The sequence below is a fragment of the Phyllobates terribilis genome, unplaced genomic scaffold (genome assembly GCF_046119375.1).
Source record: "Phyllobates terribilis strain yellow unplaced genomic scaffold, ASM4611937v1 Scaffold_1__5_contigs__length_1240528914, whole genome shotgun sequence".
NCBI classification, from domain to species: Eukaryota; Metazoa; Chordata; class Amphibia; order Anura; family Dendrobatidae; genus Phyllobates; species Phyllobates terribilis.
In genome coordinates, this window is record NW_027362761.1 from 225,662,755 (window position 1) to 225,686,598 (window position 23,844).

Below are 23,844 nucleotides of genomic sequence, written 5' to 3' on the forward strand. Positions count from 1 at the left end.
GACATTAATTTTTATTTTTCTGATCACTGATCTCATGTAATGTAATACACATATATTACATTATATGAGATCTTCACTGACTGTTTCAGTCAGAGTCTCCTGTCTGGTATCAGCTACATACAGGCTGAAGCCAGACAGGAAGGACACCATATATGGCAGAGCTGGAGGCGGTCATGTGACCTCCAGCTGCCATAGCAACCCCAGGTCCTCAAACGAAACGGAGGTCTTCGGAGGTAAGTAAGACGACCCCCTCTCTTCCTGCTGTCTCCTATATGCCGCGATCACTATAGATCACAGCATATAGCAGACAGCAAAGGGTTAACATCACTGGGACCTGATCTAATCAGGTCCCGATGATGTACCCTGTCAGAGCTAACGCTCTGCACCGGAATCGCAGTGCTTGCAGGACCCTGGGGGTCCTGAGCACTGCGAGACCACCCACCGTTTTTAAACATCGGCACTGCACAGAGCCCGGCAAGCGCCGACGTTTATCTACAGTGGGCGGTCGGGAACCGGTTAAACACCTCAGTTTCTTATGATATCTATGGGTTAGTTTATTAAGAACCTGAAGACCTACCTCTTCCGACAAGCCTACAACCTACCGTAACCCTTGCTCAACGACCAGCCCTCACCTACTGTATCCTCACCCCCCACCTTCTAGATTGTGAGCCCTCGCGGGCAGGGTCCTCTCTCCTCCTGTACCAGTCAGTGACTTGTTTTTTTTCAAACTATTGTACTTGTTGTTTGCTACGTATACCCCTTTTTCACATGTAAAGGGCCATGGAATTAATGGAGCTATAATAATAAATAATAATAATAATTTTATACCAAAATTGTGGTGCATGTCATTGATAAATCTTAAAGGGGTTATATTCGGACTTTTGTATTTTTTTCTGATGGGGCTAAGAAATTCAGGTAGGTAGTTGCTAGCCACCTGCCTATTCTGCCACCACCGATCTCTGCCGGCTCAGAAAAGTCATAGACTGCTCCTGCCAGCAATTCTACTGCTTCATTTGACTTCATGTTAACATAGCAACTCCTGCTTATGTTCTATTCTGTCGACAGTGCATCACTGCCGACGTCATGCTGATCAGCCAGCTCCCCACAGTTAGGCAGCAGGGAGTCGGCTGACAATCAGCATGACATCAGCAGTGACATCCCGTAGAGAGAGAAGAGTGGAAAAGAAGAAGCTGCTCTGTTGATGCAACATCACCATAAGCCACTGAATCGTCGGCAGGAGCAGTTAGTGACGGCTCTGAGCTGGCAGAGATCGGTGCAGGTCAGAACAGGCAGGTATGCAACTACCTGCCTGTAAGTTCTTAGCCCCAAACCAAGAGAAAAAAAATACAAAAGTTCTGGATAACCCCTTAAACTACTTCTCGACTGGGCGGTTTTAAGTGTTTTGAGTTTTCATTCTTTCTTCGAAAAAGGCTTAAAAGGGTTGCCCACTACTATTCAAAATAGCCCAATGTATTTTTATGATGAAAAGAAGCTTCTTTCTAATTACCTCCCGCTGCTGTTTCTGCATGTGAGCGGCGCTATAGCGGGACGCTCACAGGTAGCACGTGACCCCCCCGCTGACGTCACGTCAAGTGAGGCGTGACTCAGTGCTGGGGTCCGCGAGCTTTTCCAATGAATGAGGAGAGGGAGAGTGCGAGGTGGATGATGGGTGTGACGTGCGGGGTAACCCCGCTCACGGCCCAGCAGCCACCGCGGGAACCGCAGAAGAGGGACACCTGGCTGCATCTGGAATCATGACGTGACATCAGCGGATGTCAGAGCCGGCTGCAGCCGGGGGTCACGTGATGCCTGTGAGCGGCTAGTGATAGCGCCGGTCACAGGCAGAAACACCAGAGGGAGATAATTAGAAAGAAGCTTCTGTTCAGCATAAAAACACATTGGACTATTTTGAATAGTACTGGACAACTCCTTTAAATGCACAAATATAAAACTTAGCTTTTATTAGCCATTAAAATAATGCTCCAATAACATCTGGGCAATAATGCAATTTAAAGATTAGGACCTACGCATTTCGAAAAGTGTGTCTTACTCATGGTCGAGCTATACAAATGGCAATAGAACGTATAAATAAGCAACAATCAATAGAAGGCGTTTTCTTCCATGTGTCCATTGCCCAATCAGAAAATTGTCTTTACCATGCAATTAAAAGTAAAAAAGAAAACAAATTAAATCCATATAAAAGTAAAAAAAAGAAACTGTTATACAAAGGAATGACAATAAATGACAGACTCACAAAGAATAAATGGCTAATACTGCAATATGAAATTAGCGAAAACAAGCTCAATTCCAAAATTATTTTTGGGGTTTTCTATTTATAGTATTCATTTTATTATAAAAATTCTCCAGGTAAGTACAATTATGGTGATACCAAACATGCATTGTTTTTGTTTTATTTCAGTGGTGAAAAAAAAATTGTTGTGTCACCATTTTCGAAGAGCCATAACATTTTCAATTTTAGGGAGCTGCAGGATACAACTATTAGATCAGCAAGGGCTAGGATCTGCACTTGGGGATTTATTTATTTTTTATAGTGAATGAGAATGAAATGCTGTCATATACAATTAGGTCCAAAAACATTTGGACAAAGACACAAGTTTTGACATTTTAGCTGTTTACCAAAAGGTATTCAAGATACAGTTACAGTTGAAACCAGAAGTTTACATTCACTATATAAAAAGACACATCTGCATGTTTTTGTCAACATCTGACATGAAATCAGAATAAACCTTTCCCGGCACAGGTCAGTTAGGATTTTTAATATTTTTCAAATGTTAGAATAATGAGAGAGAGAATGTTTTAATGGATTTTTATTACTTACTGCAAAGTCAAAAGTTTACACACACTAAGATTACTATGCCTTTAAACAATTCTGGACTACCTATATGATGATGTCATGTGTTTAGAAGCTTCTGATAGGTTTTTTAGCAACATCTGAGTTAATTAGAGACACACCTGTGGGTGTATTTTATTTCACACCTGAAACACACTGCTTCTTTGTGCAGCATCATGGGAAAGTCTAAAGAAATCAGCCAAGATATTAGGAAGAGAATTGTGGACTTGCACAAGTCTGGCTCATCCTTAGGTACAATTTCTAGATACTTGAAGGTGCCTCGTTCTCCTGTACAAACAATTATACGCAAGTACAAACAAGATGGGAATGTCCAGGCATCATACTGCTCAGGAAGGAGATGGGTTCTGTGTCTCAGAGATGAACATGCTTTGGTCCAACATGTGCATATCAACTCAAGGATAAAAACAAAATACCTTGTAAAGATGATGGCGGAAGCTGGTAAGATTACGTCAATAACCACAGTGAAACGAGTACTGTATCAACATGGGCTGAAAGGCCACTCTTCCAAGAAGAAGCCATTACTCCAAAAGAAGCATAAAAAAGCCAGATTAATGTTTGCAAATGCACACAGGAACAGAGACCTTAATTTTTGGAGACATGTCCTGTGGTCTGATGAAACTAAAATTTAACTTTTTTGGTATAATGACCATCGTTACATTTGGTGGAAAAAGGGAGAAACTTGGAAGCCTAAGAACACCATCCCAACTGTGAAACACGGGGGTGCCAGCATCATGTTTTGGGGTTGTTTTGCTGCAGGAGGGACTTGTGCACTTTACAAAATAGATGGCATCATGAGAAAAGAAGATTATGTGGCAATACTGAAGCAACATCTCAAGAAATCAGCCAGGAAGTTAAAGTTTGGGCGGAAAGGTCTTCCAAATGGACAATGACCCGAAGCAAACTGCCAAAATGGTAACAAAGTGGCTTAAGGATAACAAAGTCAATGTTTTGGAGTGGCCATCACAAAGCCCTGATCTCAATCCTATTGAAAATGTATGGACAAAGCTGAAAAGACAGGTGAGAGCAAGGCAACCTACGAACCTGGATCAGTTACACGAGTTTTGACGGGAGGAACGGGCCCAAATTCAGACCAACTATTGTGAGAAGCTTGTGAAAGGATATCTCAACCGTTTCACCCAAGTCATTCAGTTTAAGGGCAATGGTACCAAATACTAATGAAATGTATGTAGTGCAGTAAGTAATAAAAATGCCTTAAAACTCTCTCTCTCTCATTATTCTGGCATTTGGCAAATATTAAAAATTATGGTAATCCTAATTGACCTAAAACGTGAAAGGTTTATTCTGATTTCATGTCAGATATTGAGAAAAACATGCATATGTGTCTTTTTATATAGTGTATGTAAATTTCTGCTTTCAACTGTATATAATCAACATGGGCTTTAAGTGCAGACTCCCGGTTTCAATTTGAAGGAGTTTTCATGTTCTAATTGGAGTAATGATTTAGGAATTACAGGTGTTTAATATGCAACTGCCTCTTTATAAAGGGACCAAAAGTAATTAAAGAATTATCTCAAAAGCTCTTTAATGGGCTGCATGGACTATTCCCTTGTTAATCTGTTAATCCATCATCAATTAAGCAGGTAAAAGGTCTGGAGCTAATTCCATGTGTGGCATTTGCATTTGGAAGCTGTTGCTGTGAACCTACAGCATGCAGTCAAAGAGAGACAGACCATCATTAGGCTGACAAAAATAAGAAGTTCATCAGAGAGTTATCAGAAATGGTAGGAGTGGCCAAGTCAATAGTTTTAGCCAGCCTTCAAAAAAAGGAGTGCACTGATGAGCTTTGGAACTCAAAAAGGCCTGGACGTCCTTGGAAGACAACAGTGGTGGAGGATTGCAGAATCCTTTCCATGGTGAAGAAAAACCCCTTCACAACATCCACCCAAGTGAAGAACACTCTCTAGGAAGTAGGTGTTTCAGTATTTAAGTCTACTATAAAGGGAAGAGCAAATACTGAGGGTTCAATACAAAGTGCAAACCATTAATCAGCCTTAAAATAAAAAGGCCAGATTAGACTTTGCCAAAAAAACATCTAAAGAAACCAGTCCAGTTCTGGAAAAGCATTCTTTGGACAGATGAAACTAAGTTCAACCCGTACCATAATTACGGGAAGAAGAAAATATGGATGCTTGGAACGGCTCATGATCTAAAGCACACTATATCCTTTGTAAAACACGGAGGAGGCAGTGTGATGGGATGGGCATGAATGTCTTCCAATGGCACTGGGTCAATAGTGTTTATTTATGATGTGACTGAAGACAGAAGCAGCCAGATGAATTCTGAAGTGGACAGGGCTATACTTTCTGCTCAGATTTAACCAAATGCTGCAAGGTTGATTGGACGGCGCTTCACGTGGACAATGACCCAAAACATAGTAACCCAGGAGTTTTTTAAAGCAAAGAAATTGAATATTCTGCAATGGATGAGTCAATCACCAGATCTCAACCGCATCGAGCATGCATTTCACATGCTTAAGACGAATCTTCAGGCAGAAAGACCCACAAACAAGCAACAACTAAAGTCAGCTGCAGTAAAGGTCTGGCAAAGCATCGCAGAAGAGGAAACCCAGCGTTTGGTGACATCCATGGCTTCCATAATTCAGGCAGTCATTGCCTGCAAAGGATTCTCTACAAAGTATTAAAAATTAACATTTATTTATGGTAAAGTTAATTTGTCCAATTACTTTTGAGCCTCTGAAATGAGGATGCTTTGTAGAAAAATGGTTGCAACTCCTCTTTTACAGGATATTTTTGTTCAACCCTTTTAGTTAAACCTGAAAGTCTCCACTTCAATTGCATCTCAGTTGTTTCATTTTAAATCAAAAATAGTGGCATGTAGAGCCCAAATCACGAAGATTCTGTCACTGTCCAAATATTTCTGGACTTAACTAAGTCCCGTGAATGTTTCTACCTTTATCAGGCCAGATACAGGAAATTATACTTATCACGTCATTTAGCATGATGGAAATCAATATACAGAAAAAAAAACAGAATTACAGTGTATTTACACTCCTCAAAATTGAAATTGCAGCACCAAGAAGGAAAAGTCATGGAATTATGGAAATTTCCAAAGTGTCCCAGGAGCTGTTTTTCAACGTGACAATGGCAGGCATATAAGCAGCTTGTGTGACCTAAACATGCTACCATGGCATGCAGAGTCTCCATACTTGTCTCCCATCGAGCACATCTGGGATGTTACTGGTTGGCAATTGCAAAAGGAGCTTTCAACAGTGGATCTTGATAATTTGTGTGCCCATTCAGCATGGCAGAACATTAATAACTTCATTGATAGCAGCCAAGGCGTTTAAGTGCTGGTATTTCTGAAAGTGGAGCTCAAACTCAATACTGAATAAAAATGTATTTATTTTGTTTCAATTTTGTGTCATTTGCATATCATTAACATGTCTGTCAGTTCAGTAACTTCCATAAGTCTGCAACTTTTCCATCTTGGTGTTGCAATTTCAATGTTGAGGATTATTATATACTACTCCACATCAGACCTGGGCAAAGTGTTGCCAGCGGGCAACATCTGGGCCTCTGGCTGTTCCAGTCCGACCCACAGACCGAGACAGCTGATGGGCTGTAAAACAGTGGCCCTTGCTGTCACCGCTTGCTCTGCTGTCTCCATCCACGCTAACTTCATTGGTGGAGGAAGGGCCTCCGGCCTCTCCCTCCTTTAATCAGCATTTGAAACAGCTGATGCAATGACGTCATTTCATCGCGTCAGCTGTGCACTGCAGAGAGAGTCACCGCACCGGATACATGAGCAGAGCGCCGGGGGAATGGGACCGAGGTGAGTATGTGGCGTTCTTTTTTTTCATGTTTATGGAATGTTTGGCAGGACATGAGTTGGCTATGTGGGTCTCATGCTGGACATGGGGAGGCTATGGGGCTCTCATCCTGGACATAGAGAGGCTATGAGGCTCTCATCCTGGACATGGAGAGGCTGTGGGGTTCTACTGGTGGACATGAGGAGGCTGTGGGGCTCTCCATGCTGAACATGGGAGGCTGTGTGGGGCTCATTCTGCATATGAGGAGGATGTGTGGGGCTAATGCTGTATATAGGGAGGCTGTGTTGGGCTAATGCTGTATATAGGGAGGCTGTGTGGAGCTCATGCTGTATATGGGGAGGCTATGGGGCTCTCATCCTGGACATAGGGAGGCTATGAGACTCTCATCCTGGACATGGAGAGGCTGTGGGTTCTACTGGTGGACATGAGGAGGCTGTGGGGCTCTCCATGCTGAACATGGGAGGCTGTGTGGGGCTCAGTCTGCATATGAGGAGGATGTGTGGAGCTCATGCTGTATATAGGGAGGCTGTGTAGGGCTCATGCTGTATATATGGAGGCTGTGTGGGGGCTTTTACAGAATATAAGGGGCTGTGGAGGGCTCAAACGATATTCATAAGGTGCTGTATTTGGGTTCAAACTGTATATAGGGAGATATCAGCATACTTAATTCTGCTCAATATTAAATGAAACAGTTAATAATATAAAATAATATATATAATTCATATGTTAATATTAATATTGAGCAGAATTAATTTCAGCCTATTGGTTCGGTCCTCCAAAACAGTCACGGTGTCTCATGTGGCCCCTCGGGAAAATTAATTGCGCACCCCTGCTCCACATAGTTCTCATTTGCCACAGAAGAACGTACATATGTATTTTGTGGCAAAGTGATGTTCAATATCTCAAATATTTTCCATATACTACCTGAATATAAAAGTTTCAATGTTATGTCATATAAAATCAACAGCTGTATCAAGTGTAGTGTGGAGATAAAATAGGCCTGAAAATTATGTATTAACTTATTTATGTCTTTTTAGGAAGTGGATATCAGAGTGTAGATAGCAAAAGCATTGGGCACTATTTCTTTCTAAAATTGTAAAAATACTGGTACTAACAGATAGTGGCACAATTGCCAGTGGAACTAACTCCAGTCAAAATAACTGATAACATCGGAAGGTAAGTATAGATTTATTTTTTTATTTTTTTACCATTCTTTAAGGTCACAGTATATAAATCCATGCCATTTGCATGGTTTTATATAGTGTGACCAAGTTATCAAGCACTTTCCAAGTGATGCTAAAATCGCTTGGAAAGCGCTTGACAACCCGCATGCGGAAATGCATGTGAAGAACGCTTCACATCCGCATGTCCCTGGCAGGAAAACGCATGTACAATCCTCAGAATTCCGGAGAAATGCTCCGGAAAAAATCCGGAGCATTTCTGCATCGTGGGCACATAGCCTAAGTAGTGAGCAAAATAAATAAACCACCACTTCATTGGTTCTTATAATGGTCTGTGATTTATATAAGGACTGTTAAATGCCTTTCATAAATCAATAGTACACATGAAAATAAGAAACTTTGTATTATATCTTATCAGGAAAATCTGCTTCTTTCTCTGACAGAATTGATCAGTCATTATCAAAATTCTCAATTCTGAGGTTAAATCTGTATTCAGTGAAGACAAAATTTACATTACTGAGATAGTAGATGGCAGCTGCTACTGATGAGATTCTATATAGGTAAAAGGTGGAGGAGGAAGGAGCTCTGTCTCTAGCTCCTCCCTCCTATCTACATAGAATCTTAGTAGCAGCTGCCATCTCCTATCTCAGTAATGGAAAAGTTTGTCTTCACTGAATACAGATTTTACCTCAGAACTGACGATTTTGATAATGACTGATCAATTCTGTCAAGAGAAAGAAGCAAATTTCTCTGATAAGATATAATACAAATGTGTTTATTTTCACATGTACTATTAATTTATGAAATAAAAATGAAAACTATGGTTACTCTTTAAATGTTTGGTCAAGGATGACCAAGTGGCTCATTACAAAGACATAATTCAAAGGGAAAATACAGACAACTCTGTATTTAGGGCCCCTGGCTAAGAACAAAAAGTGGGACATCTTTGACCACTGTACACTGAGCTTAAATTTCCAGTGCTACGGTTCGCTGTAGCTCTCTACTCTGGTTGATAAAAAAGTAATAAAGTCAAAACTGTTAACTTATTAAAATGTAATCATTTTTTGAAGGGGTTTATAGTTAAACGCCTAGTGGTTTAGGCAGTGACGGGATTAATTAATAGTAATATCCCAACATGTTTATCAAGATCAGGGGTACACAACTTTTTCTGGTGTAAGTGCCACATTGTTACACCGAACGACTTCCAAGGGCTGCAGTAAAACTTAAAGAGGTATTACCTTTTGAAATGTTTATGGCATATCAAAATGATATGGAGATGCAGGTTCCACTACCAAAACTCCCACGTATCTGGAGAATGAGGGTGCTCTTCTTCTCTAATCCATACTCTAGGGAGGAAAAAACCCTGTATACATGTAACTCTGTCCATTGAAGATTATGGCCATTGTAGTAGCTGGCTGCATTTCACATTTCCTTTCAAATAGAATGGGAAAATTGCACAAAGAGGCAGCATCACTCTTACTCAATGTGACTATCTGGAGTGCTAACAGGGAAGGAACCCTGGTCTCCTGATGTACAGGGGAGCCAGATCTGGTTACAAAGTGATGTATTTGTGCTTGCTCATCCCTGCTCCTGAGCAGTCTGCTGCTATTCTTCCCTCTGACATGGAAACTACTGTATACAGAAGGATGAAGGACACATAAACAGTCATGGTGGGCCAGTTATAAGGTTGCTTACCCCTCATCTCTATATTGTTCAGGCAAACAGACACTGCATAATCAGCTATCAGCCGATCACAAAGCAGAACATCCAATTATACAGACCTGCATCAGTATCAGCATAATCTATCCGAAATCTATATAAAGCATGAGCAGTGGGAAGGATACTCTAGGGTTAGAGTAGACCTGCACCTCTGGGCCCTTGAAAGGAATCTGTCAGCAGGTTTTTACTACCTCATCTGAGAGCAGCATAATGTAGGTAAAGAGAAGATGAATCCAATGATGTATCACTTAGTTTACTGCGTGCAGCCATTCTGAAACAATCAGAGCTTTTAGATTTATAATGAAGCAGGGCTGAGAAAGCTAACCCCGCCCACACCATTCACTCTGTGTACAAAGTCTATAGACAATGAGCTGCATATCACAGGAGGGGGCGGGGTCGGACTAGTCCAGCAATGTTAACCTCTTAGTGATAAATCCTTCACAGTTCGTAAACAACAGCACACATTTTGACAAGTGAGACATCCCTGAATTCTGTGTTTCAGCCTCTATCTCCCGCTGTCTTCAGATTGCACAGCAAAAATCTGCCTTTAATGCAGCTGAATAGGCTGCTCAGGCTATATGTCTACCCTGGAAAATCCACTTTGCCAAAGATGTACTGTATGTATTTTAAAATGTGTCATAACACCGTACTTTCTTTTAAAAGTGGTAGTTTTCATTTTGTGCAAATGGCTCATGTACAATGCCACTGCTGTATACTGGTACAGTATAGCACTAATGTCAAAAAGAAATAAGTTCCTGAGAAAATGTACTATACATAGCTCAATATCAATCTGAGAAAAAAAACAGTTAAGTATACCTGTGAACTGGATTTGCAGCATTGTAGATGCTGATCGTGTACCCTATATAAGGTCCACATGCTAGGATCTCAGAGACTTTTGCCTTACATCGCCGCTGCGAGCTGCTTGCACACAGTCTGTGCATGTAATGTATGTAAAAAAAGCCATAGCATTTTCAAACAACTGCCATCTCCTAGATCTTGGCTTGGGGGCCGCATTTGTACATTGTGTGAATTGCAATATTAAGTAACAGAGTTTATGTGAGCACAACATTTACAATACCAGCCGTATTTGCTGCTGTTTGAGATGCAATTTTTTTTTTATCCAAAGCTAGAAATGGATTCAGCAAGAAGTAAAAGTCCCTTTATAAATTACGTCAAAAACTGCATGTGTGATTCCAGTCGTTGGGTGAATTCACAGCTGCAAAATTTTTGCAGATTTTCAGTGCAGTTTCCCCACTCTTTCAAGAAAACCCATTGTAGCAGAAAACAAGCAAACTGTGGATTTTCTAATCCTCACTATGCCAATTCTGTGACGGATTTGTTGCAGATTTTCACTAAAGATACATTGCAAAAAGTGAAATCCACAACAAAATCTGCATGAAAACTCCCACACGACACATGCAGAATTGGTAGCAATGTTCATTCTGGATTTACCTTTAAATCCAGACTAAAAAAAAAAAGTTTGCAGTATGTGGCCTCAAATATTTATAATACATAATATATATCTCCAATTACAGCTAGAACATTTGTTTTTTACGATCTCGCGCGCACACAAGCCCATTGCCAACAAAAGCCCAGGATGAACATTATTATACTGAATGCACAGGAGGTGGGTGCAACGAGGATACTAAGCCACAAGTACGGATTTGGAAAAACAAAAGAATCGTCACTGAAAAGAAATCACTAGTGCTGGGGGGATAAATAGTAATCCAAATGTTATTGACTCGTCATTGGAATTCAATAAAGAAATGAAAAACTAGAATTAGATAATAAGGTAAAAACATCTAAAAATAAGTTGAAAAATTGGTGTGTGTGATGCTCCAGTGCTCTCTTGGCCTTGGGCACATGGGTAGTAACATATATGTCACATATATATTCACATATATTCTACCTTTGTGTGCTGGGAGGAAGGAAAGGTGTGAACTGCCATATTGTGCAATTTGGTGGTAACTGTTCTGTTCACAAGATTCAGAAAACTGGGAGCGTTTTATCAGTGAAAGAGCATTCATGCAACAGTTACTTGCTATTTTGCATGCATGAAATGGCACTTTGTAATATATTATTATATTTGTATGATATTAGATATAGAATATATATACAATTATGGAGACACGGTCAATAAGGAACATATCTCAACATTGCGTGTGGTCTGTAATCATTTTTCACGCACTGATGTAGAGTCAAGTATACAAGATTTAAGATAATAAAAACACACATAGCCAAAATAATGACTTCAGTGTGATTGCGCTTTAATTACGGGCACAGAGATCTTAATGAACAGCAAATGAATTAGCCTAAGACGTCCACTACATTCATTAATTCACCTGCTTCGTCTTCACTACGGCACACAAATTAATCGGAAATACTCTAACAATCCTGTATGGGTCAATGGTACCATTCGATCATATATAAATGTCCCATTATTTTACACAATATCACTACGTATAGGTGGAACGATAAGACACCCATATGAATGAAATGGTTTTATGAAGGCAAAACCAAACCTAACGGGAGAAAATCAGACAAGGAGAAAGCAGCAGACCAACCTTCACAATGTACGTCACTCCAGGTCCCTGAATCTTCTCATTCGAGTGCAGCCATCCTCGAGAAGGCTTATTGACGAAGCTGCTACTTTGATTCCAATCTTCACCTCCGAGATGCATTTCTTCCGATCGTGTTTTTTTCCCTGTGCTCATCCTGCTCACGTCCTGCTGAGAACACGGATGGGTAGAGACAAGGTTACATGTGTTGTCTGAAGCCCCTGCTGCTGTACTAAGAGCAGGAGAGCTACCCTGTAACTTGGAACCAGCGAGCTCCTTTACTGCAGAGGAAAGGTTCTTTATACCCAACAGGCTGCCCGTGCTGGAGAGTTTCATGTGAGACACTTTGTGAATAAATGTACAAAGAGAGGTGGGTCCATCTTCCTGGTCCTTTTGCAAGTCTGTGGTCGGAACCAGGCACGGAATCGTAGCTGGGTCACCGGCGATTGTAGAGGCTTTACTGTTCGTGGACAGGTTGTACAAAAGATCATCGACCGGTGTCACAGATTCATTCTTGAAACGGTTATACTTGGTACGTTGAAGCATGCCCTTTTATCTAGTTTTGTTCATATGTCGTGGCAAATCCGATGCCAATCTAAGGTACACCTTTGTTAACATTGCCGGAGGTTCATGGTGGCACCTGTAAAACCAAATGCAATAAACAAGTCAACCGTATGATAAAATACTAAAAATAATTAAAAAAAAAAAGAGCATTAATTGTTAATCTACTTTTTTTTTTTATCCCTAGAAGAAATAAAAAATGTTTCTATGTCCGTGCAGCTTTAGGTTGAGAAGGAAGGCAGGAGCAGACAGTTCTATATGACATTCCACTTCTGGTTAGAGCTGCCAACTCGCTCACAGCATAAGCATGACTCACACAAATGAGGAGACCCTTTTCAACAAAAGGCTCAGTGAGCACTGCAAATCACTTCCTGTAGCACAAAAAACATCCACCCACTTACAGCACACTAGAACCAATCAATTCTCAAATTTCCTTCCCCAACTTCGCAAAAGGATCATTTCTTCAAGTTCTATCACTTTTACTCACCCTCCAAAGGTGATGTGCACCTGTAATACCCAGAGTGGGTCACCTATAATATAGTCATCACACCCCGCAGACCACTATAGCCATCGATACCGTGTAAGACTACATAGATAATTAAGGTGTAAGTACACCAGACATGCAATCTTTTTTTTTATTAATATTGTATCTAAAAAATGCTGACATTAATATCTGCAAAAAGTACACAATTTATGGTAAGCCATAGGCCAGAAATAATAAGAAATAAAAGAGAAGTGATCTCCCACTACAGCATTAATACACTGTACGTAAGGCTGCAGCACAGACAATGTAAAAGTGCTAAATAAACTTTCAAACAGAGATATTTCATTAGTCTCATTCCTGACATGTGAAATAAGTCAGCACCTCTGCTCCCCGGAGTGATGAATAATGGAAATGTCCTATTTCATGTAAGAGCGAGCTGCCAGTGAAGTGCAGAATAGCCTTTCATTAAGCTCACGACACGACCAGCCGCAGTGTTCTCCCAGCCGTCATCTTATCCTTCTTTCTAGCAGCACACCAACAGTGAAGACTCCCATTCTAGACACTTGCTGCAGTTATCTACCACAATGAACCATCTACGAGCCCCCAAATGCTTCTCTTCTCTGTATACTGCGCAAATAAAAATTGCAAAATGTGAATGAAACCCTATTTATGTGAATGAAAGGGCAATAATTCTGTGAATGAAGCAGGGCCATGCAGTCTCTGCCTGGCAATCCCTTGGGTGCTAACCGTTGCATCCAATGAGAGACAGCCTGGATGACTCATTCAACAAAGGCTTGCTAAATAGTGGAAGAGTCCATTTTGATCGCAGGCAGCATTCTTAAGACGACAACATCTAACCTAATTAAGCGGCTTTTTGAGAAACAATTACATCTCCTTAGATTGACAAAGAAACAGATGCCGAGGATGAATAAAATCTGAGCGCTGCCGGCCGCAGGATACAAATCCATCTCTTAGAGGTCTATTTAACTATATACCTGCTTCATTCATGAACGTGCGCATTCGGCCCAATATGCCTATCGCAGCATGTTACATTGACATATTGAGCCACAGAGTCTTGGATGATCCTCTACTGTGAAAGGGTCTGTACGCCGCGCAGACTGGAGGTTTAACCCTTTGTATGCACACATTTTCTGGTATCCTTTTAGACACTGATGTTTAATACTTTCACATAGGAGTGCATTTATGATTAGTAATATTATTATTATTTTCAAACAGACATAAACAAGTATAACTAGCACATTTTATATAAAGAGGCCGAACTTTGTAAACTACTTCTATTAATTGTCATATACTGCAGGTGAAGGTTAATGGGTAACTTTATTACCCAACATTAAAGGGTTAAAGAGATAGCGCAGACATGCATGGCATATCCACAGGAAAAGCCATAAATGTCTGATAGGTACAGGTCTCATTGCCTATCTCTATTTGGCTATTTTTTGGAACTAACATATAACTTAATGATGAACCATTCACGCACGATTATCAGTTTATTCACAGCTGTGTATTAAAAAGAAGCCCCCTTTAAAAAAAAATAAATAGGTGTGGGTTCCATTTATAACATTTATCAGGAATTTATGGAAAATTCTATGGAATTAACCTGAATGTCCTGGAGACAAATATTTTAAGTAATGTTAATTTTAAAGGGGTTGGCTCAACTTCTTAAATTGGTAAAATTGGAAATTATTTGTAAAAAGGAGCCACTTTACAACTTACCTTTTATTAAAAACACTATCTGTTCCCAAGAACAGAAGGATTTTAATTTTATAATGTACTCCTCATTACCAAGGTCACCGGCCACCTCTGCAGTGTATCAGCAGTGGCCAGTTTTGAAAGCTGTTTGCCATACATCTGGTAAGTGCAGCTATGAAGCCGGTCGGTTCGCTGGATCTGGCCAGCTTCAGAGTCCCTGTGCTTCTTTGATGGTACAAAGGCAAAGCTGCTTCCGCACACAGTTCAGAACAGCAGCCCGATCACCCACTAGTCTGAACTGTCAATCTTAAGCCTCCCGGGGTAGAGCAGGATGGCGAGAGTATAATAGGAAGTGTAGCCATATAGTTCCCATGCTGTAAGGAAACGCTAAACCGTCATTCTGTCCGCACAATGAAAAGTAATAATCAATATGGCTGCACTTTCTAGTGTGACTGTAATGAACGCCGCAGCCATATATAAAAATGCCCAAATCTCTGGAAGTAAAACAAACATAATTACTAAACTGTTCCCACCTCTGATTTTCTGGTTCATTTTTACACTTGGGTCGAAATCCCTCTTGTAAATTTAAACAGAGCACGGATGTTTGCGTAATCGCTGGGCCCAATGTTTGAGCTACTAAATCTATGTGTCGTGTATCTACCTACATAAACGTGTGGGCAACCATGTTTCCATTATAGGATGTACAATTTGCAGAAAGATCTGCTTAAACATCACAACCAGAGAAATAGACTAAGGCCACGGCCCCTCTATCAGTATTTGATCAGTATTTGGTCAGTATTTTTTCTCAGGAGTGGGAGCCAAAACCAGGAGTGGGTGATAAATGCAGAATTGGTGACTTGTTTCTATTATACCTTTTCTCTGATTGTTCCTCATTGGCTCCCACTCCTGAGAAAAAATACTGACCGAATACTGACCAAATACTGACAGTGGGGCCTTAGCCAAATGTTACAAAACTGAAGTGACAAGTCATGTTAAGTGAATTCACAACCTCTGAATGAAACCTGGTCCATAACATTTATTTGCCATTTTAAACACTTTTTTTCCATTTTGCTTGACTAGGGGGCATGGCCTCAGCAGAAAGAGGGCATAGTTTGCTCTAAATGGGCATTAAATGCATCTATATATTCCAAAATTGTGCCACTGACTAATTAAAGTATGGTGTGTAGTTAAACTGCATATACTAATACTAAGATTTCTGACCAATCAGACTAAGCTCATGAAATCAAATTTCAGGCAGATGACGTTGACGTCAATCAGATCTAATGCTCATTTCCGCACACAAATTTTGGTCAGATTGGACAGAAATTGGTCAGATATCTGTAAGTGCAAATGAACCTTTTGCTTAGATGCAATAGATGACCCTATTCAGGATGGTCCTAACCTTTAGTATTAAAACCTTACCATATGTCAAATGATTTAAATATGAATATGCCGAGGTGGACCAAGGCCCCGTCTAATGGACACCCAGCCATGGGGAGCTGTATAAACGTAATGTCCAGCTCAAAGAAAAGGGAGGCAACTCCCTTGTGTGCACTGAGTGCAAAAAACTGAAACAAAAACCTAAAGAGATGAACTGGAATATATGTTGGTATGCATGTAGCGTGTAGGCGCATGTTCACACTGGCCACTAAACAGACAAAACCTAAGATAAAAACAAAATGTGCAAATGAGCAAAAGTAAGGTTTTAATACTAGAAGTTAGGACCGTCCTGAATAGGGTCACCTTGACGTGGTGGGATGGATTTTAAGTTTTTTTGATCTAAGTACCCTATGTTATTTTTATGCACTATTGCTATTTACTTACTGCAGGGTATTTGTTCATTTTGCTTAAGTATTTTATGTAACAAAGGTAATTATAATAAAGGAAGTCTGTTCTCCTATATAGACAATGAGTGACTTAGGAACCCCATACACATTTAACTAATATCGGACGAACCAACTGATCTCAGTGGTTCGGTTTGCAGTCTAATATCTATGGGGGCCCTGGCTGACTGATGGTCGAGAGAAATGTCAATTGTGCATGTGTGCTTTTGCATTGTTCTCCAGGAGATAAGTTGCCAGCTAACATGTCAGCTGGCGAGCTTCTCATATAGAACAGAGGAGCACTTGGCCAAATGAGCGCTCCTGTGTATGGGAGAGTCAGATGAGATGCCTGTCTGCTGAATGATCGACTAAAGCTTTATCGGCTGTCAGCCATCTAATGTGTATGGCCAGTTTATAGGTTAAATTACAGTAAATATGGCTTACTAGTAAGCTATTAAATACAGTATAAAGCAAAGAGATACAGAACGAGACAGCAGAAGAGATCATGACCCTCCAGCATTGTGTCAGATAATATGCACAATAAACAACCTGCACATTTTTAGGCAATGTGAAGACTGTCTAAAAATTACACCATTTTAGATAGTCTGCCCCGATGTGTTTTATTCATCACAAGACAAGAAAGGTAGAAACTACTACTCTTTCTGGATGCCTCTTACCTTCCCCTGTAAAACAGTCAGGGGAAATGAAGTTGAATGAGGTTTTCTGCAACAAAAGCATTTTGGAACCAAATTTCTGCATCATATAAAACCCCATAAGCCGCTACATTTGTATATGTGGGTATTGATGGGGCCCATATATAAACAGATATAAGATTGAAAATGTGCACAAAAAAAACACAGAAAGAAGGCGTTTTATAGAAATAAATGTATTAACACCTTTGTGAACAAAGCCATAAGATGTTTTCCTTTCTGTTATGGAGAATAGGACACATTTTGAGAAAGAATGAAAAGTACAAGCAGCATAAAGAAAAAATCATTAGTGGCCCTTTGTGTGAAGTGGCCCTGTTGTGGTCCAATTCAGTGTACGGCATAATGTATACATCGATTTCTAGAACTGTCGTGAACCATTGTACTTTCTTCATAATGCCGAGCAGAAATGAAAAGGAACCGTTGTTTTAGACCTGTAAAATGCACGCCGTCCTCCGCCGCCATGTCATTAGCGACATATTGTAATTCTTCTTCTCCTTCCTACTTGCAGCACAGGAGGGGTTTAGAATGCAACAACGTTAGTAGAAACGGCAACATCTCAGACTACCTGACTTTCCAAGGGAACAATTCACACAGCGGCAAACAGGATGATGGACTGTGAGAACCCTCCCTTAGCAACAAGGGTTGCCGTGGCAACGCACATGGGAACAAGGATATGTTGGAATTTGTCAATGAAATCATTAGGATCTGATTGGGATAAAGAAAAACAAATAATGGTCAATTATTTATTGAAACATCGTGGGTGGATTACAAGTTTCATGACGATATAGAAAAAAGGTCTCTGCCAAATGTGTATCCAGGCAATTTACAAAGGGGATTGATATTCCTGAGGATTAGGAATGTTATCATGTGAGCGTCTGCTCCGGAGACGTGCCTAGGGATCATCAGGATGGAAAGAACCTAAAAGGACCATTTCGGGACATATTCAGGAATTCTGAAATGTGTAGATATCAGGAGCTTTTCACACGTTTACATCTGACTGCATTATTGCGTACCAGCAATACTTAGCTGTAGTTGTATTGTATAGAGATAGAGTGTATTCTGTGTGTATGCTTAAAGGGGTTGTCCGGTCTAAACTGATCGGTCTGCAGATGAATCCCCCCAGCGCACACACTGGGCTCTGCGAGGATTCACCGGTTTCTGAGCTGGGACCGGAGGGTATGTATGCGTTATGCTGAGCCTGTCTAGTGCACAAGTATACTTGTATTGAGCGAGACCGCACCCACTGAACAGCCACACCCACTTGCTTGAAGCGCCCACTAGACGGGCTTTGGCCCGGAGTATGCATAACGCATACTTAATGACCGGTCCCGGCTCAGAAACCGGTGAATAATCGCAACGCACAGTGAATGTGCTGGGGGGATTCAGACATCTGCAGTCACACAGAGTGACTTCAGACATCAATTTAGACCGAACCACCCCTTTAATTATGTCCCAGCTAATCCAAGTGTTGACAGCACTTGATCTGCCAATACTGCAGTGGCCGAGAAGCTATAAGTGACAGACAATGCAGATGACTCGCCCCCTGGGCCGTGGGGCACTCGGGACCGGGCTTCAGGGCAATGCTGGGAGTAGTGGTGGCGACCCGGTCCCGTGGCTCAGGGTGGTCAGACCAGTGGTAGTCTGCTATGTGCTGTAGGTAATGTCCGACTACGCCACCCGTGGATTGCGGCTATTATGAACTGCCGCTTCAAGGCAGACCGCTGAGGCTGATGGTGTTTGCAGCTGAGGTAGTGTTATTCCCCACAGGAAGAGTGCAGCCCCAGGGCAGTGTAGAGGATGGTGGGGATGATGGTGCAGAGAGTCCCAGTGCCGTTAGTGCTGGAGGAGCAAGGAGTACACAGACAACGCACTGCAGTCCAATTTCTTTTACTCACAGTTCATATGCTCCGGGTCACTTCGGCGCAAGCAGTGACCACCCAAGCCGTGCGGTGTCCACCAGGTGAGGGACTCGGTCAACCCCCAGGCACTTCAGGAGTATGGTTCAGAGCTCCTTCCTATCCTTCTTTCGGCTCGTGCCCCACCAGTGACCAAGCTTTGGTCCAACTCCCGCGGGTCTATGCGGGCAAACGTGGGCTCCGTTTCCCGCTACCCTATATGGTATGCCTTCCTAGCAAGGTTTAGCAAGGGGTCGCACCAAGTGATGGTCGCGACCTCCGGTTCTTGGCTGAAGATTATTAGCTTCCACCAAATTGGGATCCGGTACCCTCTTCTTGCCTGACCCGTCACCCGATTCACGTTGGTCCTTAGGGTCCCTTCCACCTTCTTGTTCCTGAGCCCTTCTGTTTGTTGGCCACTTCTTTCCCTTTCCTGTTCCTTCTCTTCTCCTCTGTTCCTTCTCCTCTCAGGCCCCGGCCTTTTCTCTAGGCCTGCCTCTGAGCAGAGCTCCTACAGAGCCTCTGCTCCCTGTCTTCTCTTCTGCGTTCTCCACCGAACAGACTGAACCCGAACCTCGATCTAAGATGGTGCCCACCTTTTATACTTTCCTCTAGAACATGAGCCCAGGTGACTAGCAACCAATGAGCTCCTACCTACGCTCAGGAACCGTCCCCTCCTGCTCCTACATCACCGGGTTTTCCTCCCCCCTCCCCACTCCAGGCAGGGACATGGTCTGTCGTGCCTGCATTAATATTTAAATGGGAGCACCGTTGAGCTGTCCCCCCGGAAATTGGGTGTGTGTGCTGCATGCAGCTACCTGAGCCCTGGTCCATACTCCATCCTTACCCGGGAGTGGAATATCACACCTCTGGCAGAGGTGCAATACCTCTGTAGCGACCGAGCCCTCGGGGCGCTACATAGACAATGCAGCTAATGATAATCAGGGGCTGCACTGATATAAGTGACCCACTATTGACATGCCTCTCACAACGGACACACACTCAGTATTTGGTCAGTATTTTACATCAGTATGTGTAAGCCAAAACCAGGAGTGGAACAATCAGAGGAAAAGTATAGTAGAAACACGTCACCACTTCTGTATTTATCACCCACTCTTGGTTTTGTCTTTGTGAGGATGTAAGGAGCACCCCATACTCAACAAGTAGTGGGTATGTGTTACAGCCAGGACCTGCCTCTAACAATCACATGTGGCGTGATGCACCACCCACAATTTATAACTTGTTTAATGTCTCTGTCAAACACTGACAGCGACATTTAACACGCGCCAGCATGGGCGAGCGACATTCCATATGCCCATCGGCCCGCCTGTGACGTGATTGTGGGTCGGTGATGGGTTGCTATGAGAGCAGAGGGACTGTTGACAGCTTGTTATTACGGAGCTCCCTTGAAACCAGGCATCAAAGGAGCAACTATGGTATTGCAGTATAGAGCACAAGTGATCAGACGATTGCAGCTTCAGGTTCCCAATTACAGTGAAAAGTAAAAAAAAAATGTTTTCAAAACATGAAAAAAAAACGAAAAAACATAAAAGTTCAAATCACTCCCGATTTCCACCATTAAGAATAAGATAATAATAATAAAAAAATACACATATGTGGTATTGCCGTGTTCAAAAAAGTCCGCTTCATCAAATTATAATATAATTAATCCGATCAGTAAACACAGTAAACTAAAAAAAAAGCCCAAATTACATTTTTTTGGTCGCTGCAATGCCACAAAAAAATGCTATAGCAAATGAATAAAACGTCATATCAATCACAAAATTGTGACAATAAAAATGTTGTCACAGCTCAATTGATCGAAAAATGAAAAGGTTAAGGGTCTCAGAATATGGCGACACAAACCCCCAATTTTTTTCAAACTTCTGATTTTTTTTCACACTAAAATAATAAAAAAAACTGGACATGTTTGGTAACACTGTAATCATACTAACAAGGAGAATCATATTGTTAGGTGATTTTTACCACAAAATGTACATTGTAAAAACAATTCCCAAAAAACAGTGTCAGAATTGTGTTTTTTTCACAATTTCCCCCCACTTGGAATTTTTTTTCCCATTTTCCAGTGCACTATGAATAGTGTCATTCAAAAGAACCACTTGTTCCACAAAAAACAAGCCCTCATATGTCTATGTGTACAGAAAAATAAAATAGTTATGGCTCTAAGAAGAAGAAGAGGAAAAAAGGAAAACATAAAAACGGAAATTGGCCACGTTGTCAAGGGGTTACTGCTATGAATTAACAAACAAGTAATTTCTTAATGGGTAATCCAACTACACTCACTTCTATATAAAGAAATTCTAATATTTAGGACAGGTGAACAAATAAAACACTGCACCTATAATTTTCTCTTTGGATAAATTTGGCCACAGCGGCCGTTTTATTAACAAACAACAATATTAACATATAAACATTATAATAACAAGGGTAAGGGTTCTTGGAGTTAAAAAATTGATCTGGCATAAACCAAACAGTACTTGAACCACCATGTTACCCTCAGCGGTACCACACCAGCTCAAGGGCACCAAAAGCTCCCAGGGTAAAACCCCGTCCAGAGCCCCCAAAACCAAAATGCCAGATCACCCCACTTAATCAAGCCAATGCCTGTAACTTGATAATCTCCTTTTTTACCGACACTTCCGTGCCAACTCCAAGAACCCCAACCCCCCCCCCGCCAGCCACTGCGACAAAAACATCTTAACACATCACTAAAAAAATTTTTTATATATATATACAGTACCGACCAAAAGTTTGGACACACCTTCTCATTTAAAGATGTTTCTGTATTTCCATGACTTTGAAAATTGTACATTCACACTGAAGGTATCAAAACTATGATGGGGTGCTACGTCAGATGACCTGGCCTCCACAGTCACCAGACCTGAACCCAATCGAGATGGTTTGGGGTGAGCTGGACCGCAGAGTGAAGGCAAAAGGGCCAACAAGTGCTAAACATCTCTGGGAACTCCTTCAAGATTGTTGGAAGACCATTTCCGGTGACTACCTCTTGAAGCTGATCAAGAGAATGCCAAGAGTGTGCAAAGCAGTCATCAAAGCAAAAGGTGGCTACTTTGAAGAACCTAGAATATAAGACATATTTTCAGTTGTTTCACACTTTTTTAAGTATATAATTCCACATGTGTTAATTCATAGTTTTGATGCCTTCAGTGTGAATGTATAATTTTCATAGTCATGAAAATACAGAAAAATCTTTAAATGAGAAGGTGTGTCCAAACTTTTGGTCTGTACTGTATGTATATATATATATATATATATATATATATATATATATAATCCCTCCTAATACACCCTATTAATTAGACCTTCCTGTTCTTCTTCCTACAAAACCCGCCCTTTTCCATTGCAATTTAAAAGAAAACTAACAAACAAAAGAAAAAAGGGGTGAGTGGGTGGGACTCTTCCAATGCTGTCTTCTCTGAACTGACCGTTTCTCACCCCACCCTTTCTGTTTTATCTACCCCCCCTCCCCTTAAATGCCCGCCCTTCAACCTATATCCAATCCCTATCCTTTTAAGTTCAATTACACCCTCCTGTCCCCTCCCGGTCATGTGGGGCTTCCATCTAGGTTCCTTGCCTCCAGCCCCCTTCTAGATTTCTACTTTAACTGTTGAGGCCACTGTTGTTCTGACACTACCTCTCTTCTGCTCCCTGTCATAACTTATTTCCAGAGCTGCAACGCTAACTTCCTGACTAAAACACATGACGACTGCAGCCAATCACTGGGTCAGCAGTGATACCAGGTAGAAGCCATGAAAAATTTGAGACTAGTGACTGACTTCAGTGGTCATCTGTTGCAGATGGGACTTCACCACTGCAGCACTGTAAACAAAGAACAGCAGGGACCAGTGAAGTGGTGGGGCTGGAGCAACTGGACAACTCTTGTAAATGGAAAAAAAACATAATTCAGTAGACATTAAGTATATTAGAACTTTATCTCTATAGGAGAACACGTTTAAGAAATCTACTGTATTGTCAGAATGGCACTATCATGCATACTTATCAAAAGTCTCAGTTTTTCTTGGATATTCCCACAAACTGAACTGCAAAAGAAATGGAGCTTCACAAAACCATGCACAAAAGTAGCATTTTTGGGGGATGAGACTTAAAAGGAACCTGTCACCAGCAAAAACATATGGGCTTAGTCTGCAGGTTAATAGCGTTACTAACCTGCCCGGCGCCTGCACGCAGCCGATGCGGATTCAGTCACCGTTCTGAGAATACAGAGCACTGGCTGTAACCTCGCCCCCGGCCCTGACTGACACTCGCTCTGCATTAGGGCCAGCTGTCAGTTGGGACAAGAGGCGCAGTTACAGCTGCGGTTCTATATACTCAGAGCAGTGACTGAGCCCGCGCCGGCGCCACCCCCGTGACTGAAACCACATGCTGCCAGGGAAAATGAACTTTATATTCTTCCCGGATCATTCGGCTAAGTTTGGGTGCCGGGCAGGTTAGTAATGCTATTGACCTGTCGATTAACC

General features: G+C 41.5%; 1 protein-coding gene across 2 annotated transcripts in view; it reads right to left on the reverse strand.

The window, feature by feature from the left end:
- Positions 1 to 13,947, reverse strand: part of SHC3 (SHC adaptor protein 3) — a 143,388-nt gene extending 129,441 nt beyond the window's left edge. Inside the window, exons 1-2 of one of the 2 annotated variants that reach the window (XM_073671006.1) lie at positions 13,568 to 13,947; positions 12,148 to 12,781 (exon numbers count right to left, since the gene is read on the reverse strand). In XM_073671006.1, coding sequence (XP_073527107.1) covers positions 12,148 to 12,687 — 540 coding nt within the window. In that variant the 5' untranslated portion in view covers positions 12,688 to 12,781; positions 13,568 to 13,947. Of the gene's footprint in view, positions 1 to 12,147; positions 12,782 to 13,018; positions 13,087 to 13,567 lie in introns of those variants that run through there. The other variant, XM_073671005.1, reaches the window with a different exon arrangement.
- Between the last annotated feature and the right edge of the window lie 9,897 nt (positions 13,948 to 23,844).